This window comes from Syngnathus floridae, chromosome 21 (assembly GCF_059516105.1).
Source record: "Syngnathus floridae isolate MCC-2025c chromosome 21, RoL_Sflo_1.0, whole genome shotgun sequence".
In the NCBI taxonomy this organism is placed as follows: domain Eukaryota; kingdom Metazoa; phylum Chordata; class Actinopteri; order Syngnathiformes; family Syngnathidae; genus Syngnathus; species Syngnathus floridae.
Genome location: NC_142433.1, coordinates 1864427 through 1879538, shown reverse-complemented (window position 1 = coordinate 1879538; position 15112 = coordinate 1864427). Strand labels below are relative to the sequence as shown.

General features: G+C 44.5%; 1 protein-coding gene across 1 annotated transcript in view; it reads right to left on the bottom strand.

Moving 5' to 3' along the window:
* The window catches only part of ext1b (exostosin glycosyltransferase 1b), a 55742-nt gene extending 40842 nt beyond the window's left edge, over window positions 1-14900 (bottom strand). The window contains exon 1 of the mRNA XM_088364910.1: window positions 13089-14900. Within this exon, the coding sequence (XP_088221036.1) occupies window positions 13089-14038 (950 nt within the window). The 5' untranslated portion in view covers window positions 14039-14900. The remainder of the gene's footprint in view (window positions 1-13088) is intronic.
* Between the last annotated feature and the right edge of the window lie 212 nt (window positions 14901-15112).

Genomic DNA, 15112 nt, shown 5'->3' with positions numbered 1-15112 from the left:
GCCATTTATTCCAGTTAATAATTCATGGCGGTGCACCATCCAATAGCTCAGTTCTTCGAAATGAGATGCAACAATTCCCCCTTTTTTTTATTCCCATTTTGCATATAATGAAATGAGTCATTAACCAACATTAGTCGTGGCAGGTCTGGTTTATATTTTCCATCAATTTCTTAAAGGCATGGGCGTATCAGACAGTAAATGTTTAGCGACTCTCTACTTCACTATTGCATCACTTGATTTAAATGGAAAAGATGTTTTTGCTTTCAAAGGCCCGGTAAAAAAGATAAGAAAAAAAAAATGTGGCTGATTAGTTTAGCAGTGGAATGTTGCAGAATGCAATATGATGCTTCAGGTTGGCTCTGTTTTCTTTGGTACGCTCTTTCGCTACCTCTTTCTGCCTTCTTGTTCTTTTTGCTTTCTCGAGCACTTTCTCTGAGTCATATACAGTTCTAGCACGTAGATGTTTTGTCCAAATCTATTTCAAGAAGCTAAACTACGTTAATGGAGAAAAAAACAGAACAGGATACTAACATTTTCTTCAGTTTTAAAAATATACACTTGCAGGCTGTAGAAAAACACCCACGACCTGTTCAAGGACGTCATAAAACGGGAACTGTTCTTCATCAGTCATTTTCTCAAAGACGTCGAGTGCAATTTAAAGAGTCGTCGGTTGTTTTCAGCTCAATCAATAACGCAACATGATGGCCATTAAAAAGAAACAGATTTCTCAAATGCAACTTTGAACAGATGGAAGCAGAAGATTCATGAAGCTATAATGTTCCACTTCTAAATGCGTGCATATTTTAATCTTCCAGCCAGAGCCGTTTACAAACATTTCTTTCTCCTACATTTTTTTTTTTTGCCAGAGATAGAAAAAAAAAAAAAACACATTCCTTTCATTCAGGACGTCAATTCAGTCTTTCTAGACAACTGCGGCAGCATACCTGACTTTCATTTTACCTTCTAGTGACATTTCAAAGTTTACTTGAAATTCCCGCAACAGTTAGATGGAAACGCTGCGCCAATGAGGGGAAAAGGGCACAATGTCTATTTTTAGCAGACATAAGAATATTGAAAACTTATCAAAAGTTGAAGTAACTTTGGATAGTCTTGCCCAGAAAGCCTTTGACAAAACTTTTTTTGGAACAATTTCAATATAGAATTGTTTTCTGCCTTACAAAAATCGACTAACTTCTGGCAGTTGACCTTTTTAAGAACGACCTGCTTTGGACTTCATGAACTTCCAGTCCATCCTGCTTCCCTCCATGTAATCTAAACATTTAGCGTTGCCAATTCCTGTCTTCTCCACATTCCATTTCCTCCTATGCCCCAGAGGTCAAGGTAAGTTCACTTCATTCTCGGTGATCCTATTTGAGGTAATCCCGGAATGGTTCCATGCACCCGCTCCATCATCTGCATGTACTTTTTTTTTTTTTTAATGATATGAATTGAAACCCGAAAGGGATCTGGGGTGGCAGAAAAAAACCAAACTGCCAGATGTATTTTCTCTCCGACAAACATTTTTGTGCCGTCAAGCCGCATGGCAGGTCTGTGCAGATCAGCCAAAGAATGTGACTTCTCACACGGTGGCTGGGCTGTGCTGTGCTTTGAGCTTTGATCCCTGACTGAAGAGATTCGGATTTTCCGGAGCACTGAGTGATGGGCCAACGAAAGGGGTTGGCACTGGGAAAAGCCGAGAGGTTACTAAGGCAGAAGGGATTGTGTTTGCGAGGAGGGGAGGGGAGAAATTAGTTGGAGGGATGTGCCGGTAGGGGGGTTCCACCACACATTCTCATTTTCCAATTCCTTTCTCTCTTGGAAGCTGCCAGCTTCACTCAATAAGACGGCGGGGATGTGGAGGAACACCACTGTACCAATGATGTGACCAGACAGATTTGCAACAATGCTAGTGACATGCATATCTAATTATTATGAGAGATCTTTGACTTGATCTCAGGGTCGGTCGGGCTCTTGATGTGGCAGGTCCCGCCTCCACCGGGGCAATTCCACACTCTGGCTGTCTGGTCACGCAGTCCCTCCACACCCTTCATTTCCTTTCTCAGCGGACATCCTTTGAAATGGTGGACAATAAGGCCAAAGTCCACACCTCAAACTAATTTTCTCCTGGCATTGGTTCACCCATGCTAGTCGCTAATGTCTCCCGGGGGGGCTCTTGTATTGATTGAAGGATAAGAGCAGCAAATAGCAAAAGATGATTTCAGTCATTGAAGTATTGAAATATGAATAAAAAAAAAAAGATTTCCTAATAGAATGTTCTAGATTAAATGGTGGTTAGTGTTATTTAGTCACATTCTGTTAAAGCATGACTATTAAACCTTGCGGTCAATCTTTGGATTGTGTGGGAAAAGTCCACAATTGTACAATCTGTGCCTTCTTGACTAATCCCCTCAGGAAACATGAAAAGATGAAAGACACTATGATGCATGAGTGACATTTTAAGATGATCCAGCTGTCTATTTAATTCAACAATTTTTCTTTATTGTAGAACTTCTCCCTTACATAAGTTTGTCCATTACAAGCTGCTTACTTGCATTGATGTTCCTCTTATTATAGGGAAAATCCTTCATTATATTTAAAAAAAACAAAAAAAAAAACCTTAGCTAGAACTTCTGGCTTGGAACGAGGTCTGAAAAAAAAAGTAGTGGTCAGTGCTGACCACATTGGCTTCAGCAGCTGTTGGCCTGTGCTACACTGTGGCTTTAAGCAAACACAGTCGCGCACGTGCACATATACAGTACGGACGTTTGTATGGCCGCTCAGGGCGGGCCTGCTTCTACAAATCTGTGGTTTTGGAGGGTTCATAGACCTGCTGTGGCCTGACCTACAGCCCCCCCCCCCCCCCCCCCCCTGTTTGGGTCACAGCTCAAACCAGCGTTTTGTCTACCGCTCCAATACTAGTCGGTTTTGTGAGTCCAACACTTGCTCTGGACTCACTTTGTCACCCAGTTAATTTCTCCTTTCCACAATTTCCTCTCGTCTACCTCCTGTGTCTCATTTTTGTGCTCTATTGTTGGAAGGCGAGTGAGTTTACAGCGGCGCCGGTCAGCCCGAAAGACACAAGAAGGGGTCGGCAGAGTCGCAGCCGTGCGTGACAGATACAATAACCCCTACAGCGGAAGCACCCATGTGCTAAATTGCTGCCACAAATGTTCTTCCATCAGGTCACCGCATGACCATTAGAGCCATTCAGCTATTTCAAACTATGACGTACTTTCGTTTCCCGTTACGTAATTATTGTCAACCGGTGTCCGTCAAACTAAACGAAGATTGATGAATGGTGCGGTATTGCATCCTCAAGGAATAGCAGAGTATGAAAAAAAAAATAAACTAATACCGCATTGCATGGATTGAAACAGTCACTGTTTCCAGTAAACATTGATTCACATGGAGTGACAACTCACATCTAGTAAATTATTAATAAATAATTATGTGGGAACTTGAATGATGGCCACGGTTTACTGACTAGTAGAGACATAAATTCAACTGCCAGGATAAAGTAGCTCCGGAGTATTTTCTAAAACTCTATTTGGAGATGAATGAGAAAGACAAAAAAAAAAAAAACAGCCAGTGGGGATTGTGCCATTAATCCGGAAAAAAAACAAACATTTTATTATGCAGGGTTAAAAAGTTTCAGTGGAGACAATTGCAGAGAAACTGCAAAGCGCTACAAAAAAAAAATCTCCTCGCCGAGATGTTGAATAAAGTGCATGAATTTCCACAGACTAATAAACGTCGCTACGATTGAGCGGAGGAAGATGTAAACACATCTGCTAACTGTTGTGGGTGGCCGCTCGGATTCCGCCAGCCAAAACAGAGCAGCTGTACGATATGAGACCTTTGGAGTCGAGGTTTCCCTTTTTTCGGCGCCGATACTGACTTTGCATATATTTTCGTGCGTATCCATCCATGCAATAACGAACTGATAAGGAGTGACGGTGTGACACTTACGGCCTTGATAAGGTCGCGTTAGCTGACGTTGGCAGACAATCATTAACAGAAGAGTTACCACATCACATGACACACTTCTGAGTTTTATGAGCATATGACAAAAGTCCTTAATACAAATTCTGATTCAGTCTCGCACAAATCCCAAGCTAATTAAATTGCCACAATTCCAGAATCCGCCATTTTTTTCCTTAGGAGTCAACTTCAGACAGCTACACGAGATAAAACGGAAAATATGAGCCGGCCTCTCTTTTGCTGTTTCTATTCTCCAGGGAAAATGTTCTACAAGAATTTGAAGTATGTCTGTGGGAGTTTTTGCCCCGTCCGTCCAGCGATTGTGCGGTCAGAGGTCAGTGGTGTTGGATGAAAGTGCCAACAATATTAGTTCTCATTCATCCCAAAGACGTCAGTCATGCGTGGTCATGCTTTGATAGCCGGAACGGCCCCGAAGCAAAATACTGTACTATGATGGGCAGAACCGATCATTTCTGTTTGGTGGAATTACTCTAGTGTAAAAGCCAGAAGTGTAGATATCAAAGTGTCAACATTAGTCACGAACAAATGAGCAAAGGTGAGCAGGCTTTCTAAACCGTTCAATTGAAATGAAGTTACTGTAAAATGACAGCGGTTTCTTAAAGCGGCAAAAATAACTCTCGGATTCTGCAGCTATTCATTATATTTCTTAACAGCTCAGAGTTGTGTGTGATCTAATTCACACCTCAGCCATAATTCTGTCTGTGAATGTGATATGAGAAAGGATGTATGGCACTGCCGCTGCTTACACCGCATGGAATATATTAAAGTGCTTGTCAAAAAAAAAATGATATCACAGTTCTGGGGACTCTCAAATTAATTCTGTTAATATCTACAAGGAAAAGAGAATCAAACCATCTAAATAAGGATGTATTTCCATCGCTGGAGCAATTGCGATTTATTTAAAAGTAATCATTTCAATTGGACGAGACGAAGCCAAAATATGAAGCAGCTTGAGTGATGCGACGGCAAAGTCAATGGCGACAGACTTCTCAGATCTCCTTGCCTCAGCTTTTTTTTTTTTTAAGAAATGTTGCCTTTTCCAAAAGCCGCCTTGACGTCCTCTAAAAAAGCTTATCAGCATCCAGAAAGCGGCGCCGCCGGCTTTGAGGCTCATTTGGTCTCACTCCATAGTCGGCATTAAAAGAAATTTATTGAATAATGAATCTCCTCTGCTCCGCGCATGAGTAAATTTACTCAGCCGTCAACCCAAAACAGACCCTTAAGGTAGCCGAGCTGAGGCTGGAAGAGATTCAAATGAGATGTTCTCATGTCACACACACAAGGAAATCTGACGTCTTCATGTTGATGAGCAAAAAAATATTAGGCTGCCCATTTCATCCACTGCTCTAGGGTTGCATGGCTAATGTGTGTTGCCACGCTGCCTACTACGAGTACACACACACAAAAACAAATATGAACTCAGCATGCTGATACATTATTCATATTCTGTAGCGTCTGAAGGTTCCACATGAGTGGTCACAGTTAGATCTATCTAGGACCACTTTTTGGACTAAACAACATACTGCTGAGTCGACAGTAAGGATGATTTGAGTCCTGTGTTGATAATAAGAGAGACCCGGAGTAAAAGGATGCTTGCCCCAAGGCTTAAAGGGGAGACAATTGAATGGGAACAAAAGTACTGAATCAGTCCTACTTTATCAAAAGGACACACACTGGCGTGCATGCAAACACACACACACGCACAGACTGCAGAGTAAACCTAACACGTACTTGTCTGGATTTTTGTCTGTCCTCTTGCCGGCGACAATGTAAACATTTAGCTAATATTTCAGCCCGTGCAATCCTGACGAGTTTGCACCGTAGCCTAAATTCATAAATCCTGGGCGAATGTGTTTATCGATGGCGAGCGAGGTCGCTGTGAGCAAATACTTCCAAGTCGCCGGAGACTCTCCGAAACCGCAGACGAGCTTCCTTTTACGCTCACATGCGTGCACACGCACATTGGAATAATCTCTGGAGAATTTGACCTTTTACCTCAATAGTAAGGGAACACATGTAGCGAACTACCAATGACTAAAAAGGCACCCCCTCTAAAAAAAATTCCCATGACATGCTGGAAGTGATTTATTCATTCATATTATTTTATTTATTTCAATTTTTTTTATTCATGTATTTTTTATATAGCATAGGAGGAAAGTCATTGATCGTGGTTGGTTTAAATGAGCCGTTTGAAATTTTTCTTGATAAAATGAAAAGCCAGCGGCCATTGCAAGGCTACGACGGCGTTTTTCTTCATCAGACTGGAAGGTCAATCGCGTACATTCTTTAGCATATTCAGAGTGGGCAGCAAAATGAATGTTCAGGCAAGCAGGTGGTAACACAGAGAGGATGAATGCACCTCTGGAGACCAGCGGGCAGAATATCAAGTAGAAAGTGTTTTGACAAATACAATTAGTGGGAACAGGAACAACGTTGTGGCGAGTGGTCACAAAATTATGTACCGTCTTAATGTGAGAGCTGAACAAAGGCTGTTTGTTATTTCCGCGAGGAGTTCATTTGGAAGTGGCTTTTGAATCGGAGGTCGTGTGAAATTCATAAAATGATTCCTAAAATCGTTAGCAGGTATTAGCACGGCGCCTTTAAACTGATTACCTGGAGGCTTTTTTATTTGTTTTGCTTGGATGACGGGGAAGTGTTAAGACACACATTGGGGAATTCACACACACGAGTAATTTTGGAATGAGGAACCCGACAGAAACAAGTAAGTGGCCACGTATAAACTGGACGAACCAGATGGGGAAAGAAATGCCACCAAATATCAAACCGCAGTGGAAATGACTCATACGTTCAAAAATGTTTCCATCTGTGATGTCATCAAGTCTCGCAGACTCTCTGTTTGGAGAAAAAAAAAAAAAGGTCTTGAGAAGCTTTCCATGAGAATCTTTTTTTTTACTTCTATGCAATATTAAGCTTGTTTATGTGTGGGGGCTTTTAGACTGTGGGAGCGTGATGATGAGGTAAAATTGAGGAAACAGAATGAACTCAGGAAGACTGCGAGTGTTAATTTATAATAACCAGCGTCACCACCAGAGGCTACACTTTGTCCCCGAGTCTGAAACGAGCATCGAATCCTTCTGCGAGGCATTCAACTCATGAATAAGTAACATGAAAGCCAAACAAGCTGCCGAGGCGACTGGGAAAAGCGTGATAAACCAAAATGACGACTTCCTTCCTCTTGTAGGGCAATCGCGCCGTACCCGGGCCGGGCTCTCCCTCTCCCCAGCCGAACTTGTTTATTTTGACTTATCCATTGATCCGTGAAGTGTGATGGAATCTGCCAAACGGGGAGCCCGGTTTGGTGTCGGCCATTGTGATTTGCGCTGGGCCCCAAAGACAAAAGGGGAAAGTGGAGAGGGGCTCAAACGTGAGGGAGTGACAGTGAGCCCATATGGTGAGGGCCGCCATGTCAACAAGGCACGAGTGTTTCCTCAGGAAGAGCGTAAACTTGAGCACAAAAGGACCCCATTGCAACGTTTACGCCCGGAGAGTGGAAGTCAAACTGAGTCATAAAGCACCAAAAACCAGACGGGGGGAAAAAAAAAGAGCCCTGCCAGGCAGCCAGATCTGTTCCAACAAAACACTCTTTCTCTACTTCAAGCCTCGGCCCCTTAAACAGTGAGCCCTGCACGCATTCTTCAGTGACATAATGCTTTTTTTAAAGCATTCAACTCAACTTCAACTCAAAACCTGACCCCCCCCCCTTTGCGTCGAAGTTACCTTGACTCAGATTACCCTCTGCCCAATTACTATTTGAATATGAATAGCGGCAAACAGTTTTCACTCTTGAGGTGCTGAGGAAAGAAGGTGGAAGGTCGAAAGTGACGTCAAGGATCCGCCGCCATTGATCGGTAAATATATACCAAATGGCCTCCCGACGCAATAAAAGCTGCTACTTTGTGGGGTCGCAAAAAAAACAAAAAAAAACACCCCCGCCTCTCATTTCCCCAGTTTTGCTGACAATTGCGGTTTTTTTTGGAGGTAACTGACTTTGCGTTCTTGTCAGGGTTCGTTCAAGGTCATGTTCAAAGAAAAAAAATCGTCATTGGCGACCTGACCAAACCCTGATGAACCCGCTGGTCGCAAATATTCGCCCCCTCAGTTGGATAGCGGCCTAAAGGAGATTTTAGAAGTCGTGCCTGCGGCAAGCCACATTGGATATAGGCCATCTTTTCTGCACACTGCCCCTCTTTGATGAGATAACTCTGGTCAGGTGCTCCACAGTGGCACTCACTCAGGAAGCCCGACTAACCCCTGGGAGCGGTGGTGACCCCTGACTTTCTCTCACGAACTCATCTAACCTCACACGCAACGAGCCCGAGAGTCCAGCCCAAAAAAAGTACACAATGTATGTACACATACTGCTGGGGAAACGAAATATGTATAAATATGAAACATATTTTTGCGAAGAATTTTGGAGATTTTGACCGCCCACTAGCTCCGCCAGTGAAGGTAGGGGTGCAGTATAAAGTCTCAAGTTTCACAGACTAGTTAGAGCAGAGTTCACATCCACCCGAAAATTGTTTCCCATTCTTAAATCCCGCCCTCCCCCCCCCCGACATGGCCGCAGCCACCTTTGAGCCCAGAGGCGGCTTGGCTGCACTGGTAATCCCTCAATGAATGTGGGTCACCGAGTGGGGCTTTGCCTTCCTCGCTTAGCAAGGGGACAGACAGCGGGGTCATGACCCCAGCCATCCAGGGTGCGCTCACACACACACACATATGCAAGACAAAGACCCAAACACGGGGATGTGCACACACACACCGATAGAAAACACCCCACGGAAAACCAAAACAACACAGGCCACTCATACAGGGGCTGAAAATGTAAACAAAAGATTTGAACACTAACACGGTCGCTGTCCGGTGTTCTATTTATCACTTAATTTCATCATAAAATATTGGTTGCCGTTGCATGTTGATTCTATTGGATGATGTCTTTTGACGTTTAAGTACTACATAGTATCCCCGAGGGCAATGATTCTAGTGGCAGAACGAGTTTTGACAAATTGGCAGACTTACTTTGAACTAGAGTGTATCAAACTGCCCGATCAAGAAATTCCACTTTGATCCCACTGACTGTCTAAATGTGTTGCTGCACCGTTTGTCTTCAAATATCAGTTGCTTGAAGAGTAAAATGTGCATTCCACTGAGTGTTAGCATTAGCATTAAACTAACGGACGCTATTACACACTCCCAAATATCAAAGAGTCCTAATTAGGTTGCCTGTGACACGCTCCAAACTAATTATACGGTGCATCATTAACATTCTTGGTCGCAAGGTGCTGTGTTATCTAACTGAGACCAGGCAATCATGAAATATTCATGATTTATTAATCTGACAACAGGGGGAAAAAATATAAACATAGCAGAGTGACGCCCTTTCGTGCCATGCAGAAAGGAAGCAACATGATTGGACATTCAAGTGGCTGCAATATTCTCACAAAAAAAAAAACGTGTTTTAGAGAGGAAGCGTTGCTTCCTTGGCTTTCCTCTCACCCCGTCGCCGTCGTGCCGCCAAAATGTCAACCCTCGCCTCGTCATTTGGAAACGGCAAGCACGCGAACGGTGCCCCGTCAAACACGCTCCTCCATTGTTTTGACAAAGATGGGGAAAGGGAGAAAGAAATGCCACGAGAGACTGATGGCGAGTACGGCGGTGAAACGAGCGACACCAAAAGCACTTTGGAAAGGAATTCCCCCGAGCTAGAACATTTTTGCTGATGAAACCGCTGTAATAAAACAAGCGGTGTTCAGTTTGTGTTCCTGTCATTGCCACCTAATGGGAACAAATTCAATGCGCTATTTTCTGGGCCAAGCTTTTTTCATTGCGCCGCACTCCAACTATGTGCTTGCCAATGTATCAGTCATATCTCACTTGCTTCAGCAGCGTTTTAAATTTCCTCTTGACATTTCCAAATGTCTCCTTTTCATCCACTTTCTATGTTTCCCCCCCGTGCGACCTTGGCGGTTTTAAAACCGGATATGAGCAAACGGGAGATTTCTGATGTTTTCAATTGTGATGAAAATGTTTTTGCTTTCACCAAATACCCTCTTCCACTTTTCGAACCTTGCCCTTCCTGACATTCGAACACCCACCAGCATGTTTCCAAGTGTATTATCACACTTTTCACTTCAATGTAGCCTGGCCTTCTTTAAATAGCAATTGGGGGCAATAAGCGCTTTGCCGGTCCCATTTACAGTCATTAAAATGGCACCGTTGCTACATCCGTAGCCATTTAATTAGTGCGACTTTAACAAATCTTTCACTTTTAGGGCACTTTACCCAGAGCGCCAAAGCATTCCCAAAACAGCTGTGTACAAAAGACTGGTAATTAATGTAGGCCGAAGAAGTAAGCACACATGCCTTTGTATGAAGAATAATGAACACGTGTAGACACGTAATTACGGTCCAACCCTCAAGACATTTTAAAAGGGAAGGTTCGGAGTGAATCACCGTTTCTCCAGGCGGATGATTTTAATACGGCAGATGCGAGTCGCATCAGACATGACGCGTAATCCGCCGGTCGATTTTTCAAATTGGTGGCTTTCCTGCAGACTCGCACTCGGAATGTTTCGTCGTTAATGAACTCATTCCTTGCCGTCTGTGCTCCTTCACAACCCACCTGTTTAACCGGTAGCTGGTGAGAATCGGATCGCCGACTCGACGATCAAGCTTATTTATGAACCCCGTGTTTATCTGATTTGCGAAGCGTCAAAACTGAGTATATGTTGCTTTGTGTCGGCGATAGGGATCACGCCGCAGTCAAATATATAGGCACATATATATAGTCGGAACGCTGTCATCAACAACTAACAGCTGTTTGGACACGTGCGTGCATTCCTGAGTGAGCAAAGCGCGGCAGCATCTCGGCGAGGCTTTGGCCTCCTCACCCGCAGCCTGTTGGATGCGCGAAATCCAATTTAACTAAGAGGGCTGTGTCAGGGTTTCTGCAACGAGTGGGCTGACAACCAAATGAGTTTACATGACATCAAAACGGAAAACATTGGTTGAGTCAATTCAAGCTAATAGGCAGGATTGGTAAAAGTATCGGGCTGTCACTGTTAAATATTTATATCGATTAATCAGATACAATTTTTTGCATTAAAAATATTTGTTAAAAATTCCCCTGATTACTGTACGTCAAACAATTATTTGTGTTTATTTGGTATTATCTAGTGATTAAAAAAACCAACTAAATAACAGCTAAGCAAGATCACACAAGAAGGGTGGATGGTCAGTGTTTGCCAAAGTAAAAGCAGATGTTTGCAAATGTCTTTTTTGGATTCGACGCAAAAGATGAATCAGTCCGCTTTTATGCGGGACTTGAGAGAAATCGGAAGATTTGGACAGTAAAAAACAGGCTGTAAACGATGACTTAAAACACGAGGTGATTGGTTTGATAATTGATTAGTCGGCTAATTTGGATACTAAATTGAACATCCATGACATTCATTTGTCAGCGATATAAAGCTCAAGGGTATGTGAGGGAAAATATTACATATGGAGTGACAATTGCTCGCTTGTGTGGTTTGGAGCTCTTCTTTATGCATGGCAAGTCAGGCTACGAAGAGCTTTCAGAGTTCAGATCTATACCACATTCCTTCAAGCGCCACGCATCCAAGTACCGCAACATTATGGAAACAGAGATAAAAACTTTAATCTGAAAATTTGATCAAAATCTTCACTCAGATATGGGGTGGCTAGTGGGGTGGCCAGTGGGGTGGCCACCCCATAGCACCGCCCCTGGCACACTAGCTTTGATTAGGTGACACTTGTTCCCAAACTATTATAATGATGATTTTGGTGTCCTGTAGACTTTCCAAACTTCCCTGCTTGTCGGGAGCGTGACTCAACTCTTTCTAACATGCCTGGGCATGATTTTTTTCTTCCTGCTGACTTGCCATACAAAAAAACCCCCAGAGATTGTCCATTAGCACCATCAAAACGGTCCCACCACTTTTCATGTTTACAAAGATCTAAACAACACGTGCGATATGGTTATGATGTGCCGCAAAGGAGTTTCCTCGAAACCACGCCCAGGGTATTGCGTAACAATGCAATAACCGGTTTGGCTCTCGCGGCAATTCAGAAGCTTCGACGTATTTTCAGAGTGTGTGTACAGGTGGAGGTGCACACCCACAAGTGCTGTTATCGCATGCCTGAGTTTATCCAGGCTTTAAAGGGCGGAGGATCCCCAGGTTGATAAATGAAGATCAAACTGAGGTCTTGCAGGGAAGGGGGGAGCTTGACAGCGCAGCTCCCCCTGCAATACAACTATGTACACCTCCCTGTTACTATCTCAGCCTTCCGCATCCAAAACGCAACAGCTGCAGGGAATCGCCCAGACCTCCAAAATTAGGGGTGCTCCACTAACCCCCTGGGGCCCGACTGGAAAACATGACGTTATCTCGGTAAAAGGGAACGAATTACAACTGATTTATTTGCCCTAAATACCGTCATGAGCGAACCCGACCTGTTAACACGCACCGCAGACAAGTTCAACCACAGAGGGATGCTGATTCGGAGCTTCGGGTAGAAAGGGGGCGTGAGGGGCTAATTAAGTTCTTTTACGGCGTTTCATATTTGAGGGGAAATGAGGTGTTATTACCTATAGCAGGTGAGAATTATAACGCCCCCCCTCCTCTCATTACAATGTGATTTTTTTCATGAGCATGTCAATGACTGTCAGATTTATTGATTGAGACGCTGGTGTCTAATGACACTTGGCAGGAAAATGTAATCAGTCGGCTTTATGTGCCCTTAAACATATATTTGATGCTGATTTAGAAGGTGCCATTACTTTTTAATGTTTTTTTTATATTTTTGTTTTTAAGTTTGATGTGCATTACAAATTTTACCATGCATGCATTGTAAATTAAAGCTACTTTGAAAAAAATATATACAAAATATTTCATTATTTTATTTTTATTTATTAATATATTTATTTGATTTATTGTACCATTTTTACCAGCACAAAAATAATCAAGAAAATTTCACTTATGCTTCTGATTAAATATGTAATTTGTTGACTATATGGCTCACAAATGAGTCAACTGTGGGTTTACCTGTCATACTCTGCGTTGTCCTTGTCACATCGTGCGTCCTTGTGCTTCTGCCAGTCTTTGCCGTGCTTGCAGGTGGTGAGCAGCACCACATCCTCCGCATTGTGGATGTGGTATAAGGCATTCCTGGTGTCCGAACCGATACCGGTCAGGTAGCGCTTCCCCTTGAAGACAAGCATATACTTTCGAAAAGGTGGGATGGTGTTATATTTCAGGAAGCCCCTCTCCCCGCCAGTCCTCGGGTGCTCCTTGGGGTAAAGAGGGATGGAAACGTCAAAGCTGTGTCTGAAGTTCTCAGAGTTGATACTGGCCTTGGCCAGCATGGCCTGGCCGATGTCAAAGCCCAGATCTTCCGTATAGTCCGGCCACGTCCCAGAATATAAGTTAAATATAAGATGGTTCCTGCCATCGTTCCACAAAGGCAAGCTCTGGATCTTGGTCTTTAGATTGTGGACGTAATGTGGAGACAGCTGATCCCTGTCAAGGGTGTCCAAGCTCAGCACAAACAAACACGCCTGACCTGGGTCCGAGGTGTAAAACCTGGAGCCCTCGATGGTGGTCAAAATGTTCTGATAACTCTCTGAGATCTTCTCCCCTTTCTGCTGCGGGTAAACATAAACTTTGAATCCGTTGTTTTTGCACAGAGAAAAGTCAAAGCATGACTCCATTCGGCAGCGTTTGCCTTTGTAAACACTGGTGTTCACGTCCCGGCCATGCCTCACAGGTGTGTGCACGTTGTACTCCTCGGTGTCAGTCTGATCCCATGGATCAGGGTTGGTGAATGGGTGTAAACGGTCCGAGAAGTGAGGCCATGGGTGATCGGGTCGGTACCCATGACGTCTGCTATCATTCCGGTGCCTGCTCGCCGTTTGAAGCGGAACAGTTCCGAGGTAGAGAAGCGCCAGGCAAGCACCGACCGAAAGCAGGATCAGGTAGCGTTTTTTGGCCTGCATGTGTCCAGGGAACAGATGCGACTTGCTTGGGAATAAAAACAGCAAAGTAGCCCCAAGTTAGGCTCTCAGCAATCCCGCGTACACGGCTCCATCCTCCGGCTGCCTCCTCCAAGGATCCCCAACCCCCCTTCTGCGTAATCGGTTCCCAAATCCACAGATTGATCCAGCGCATGTGGGCGATTTTAAAAGTGGGTTCCCTTTCTCTCGCGTGTGAGGACTTCCAGCATGCCGAAGGCTCTTGGGTGCACCTAAAAAGACGAGTGCCGCCCGAACCCCGTGGGTCGCGAGCTCTTGCACGGCGCTTCTCACCACTCTCATTCAGAGCTTTTCAAAATGGAAAAGTGCCCGTCTGGGAAGTCACTCCCTCCGGGTAAACAGCAGCAGGGGGTCCCCCCCCGGGTTCCCTCGGTGCAAAGCTTGCCCGTTTAACTCGATTTAAGCAGGAGAACGCAGAAGCATAGTCGGCGTTGCAGCTTGCGCTCCGTCCCGAACGGATCAGCGTGATTCCAAGCGGTCTTCTCCTTCCTCTCCGATCACTCCATGCTTCTCCGGGAATGCAGACAAGAGAAGAGGAGACGCGGCTCGAGAAGAGCAGTTCAGCGGTACCAGCATAACCTGACGAATCCTGGCATTGCTCTTCTTATCTCCAACAAGCTCCACACGTCGGCCGAGATGCGCTGATAGAATATCGAGCACATCGGCTTTAAGTTCTCCGCTCGATGACCTCGCTCTGCACGGATGCACGGAAAGGTTCCAAGACGAAGCGAACCGATGGAAACCCTCAGTCCAAGTGACCAATTTCCGACTGCTCAGTTGTTTCGTTTGTTAGTCGCTAACATTCCAATCGCGACACGACTGCAACTGTCGTGACGTCGCATCCACGCGCATCCCGGACGCTGATTGGCCCAGCGCAAAGCGGAAAAGGCGGGACTTGGAGTCATGCACCCATTCATAACCGGAGTGCTCCGTATGTGCAAATCATCTAATTGTAAAAGCTTGGAGGTTATTTGGAGAGGTGCCAGGGGGCATGACACCCTCCATTCAAACCAAAAGTTGCAACTCCGGCGTAAGGTC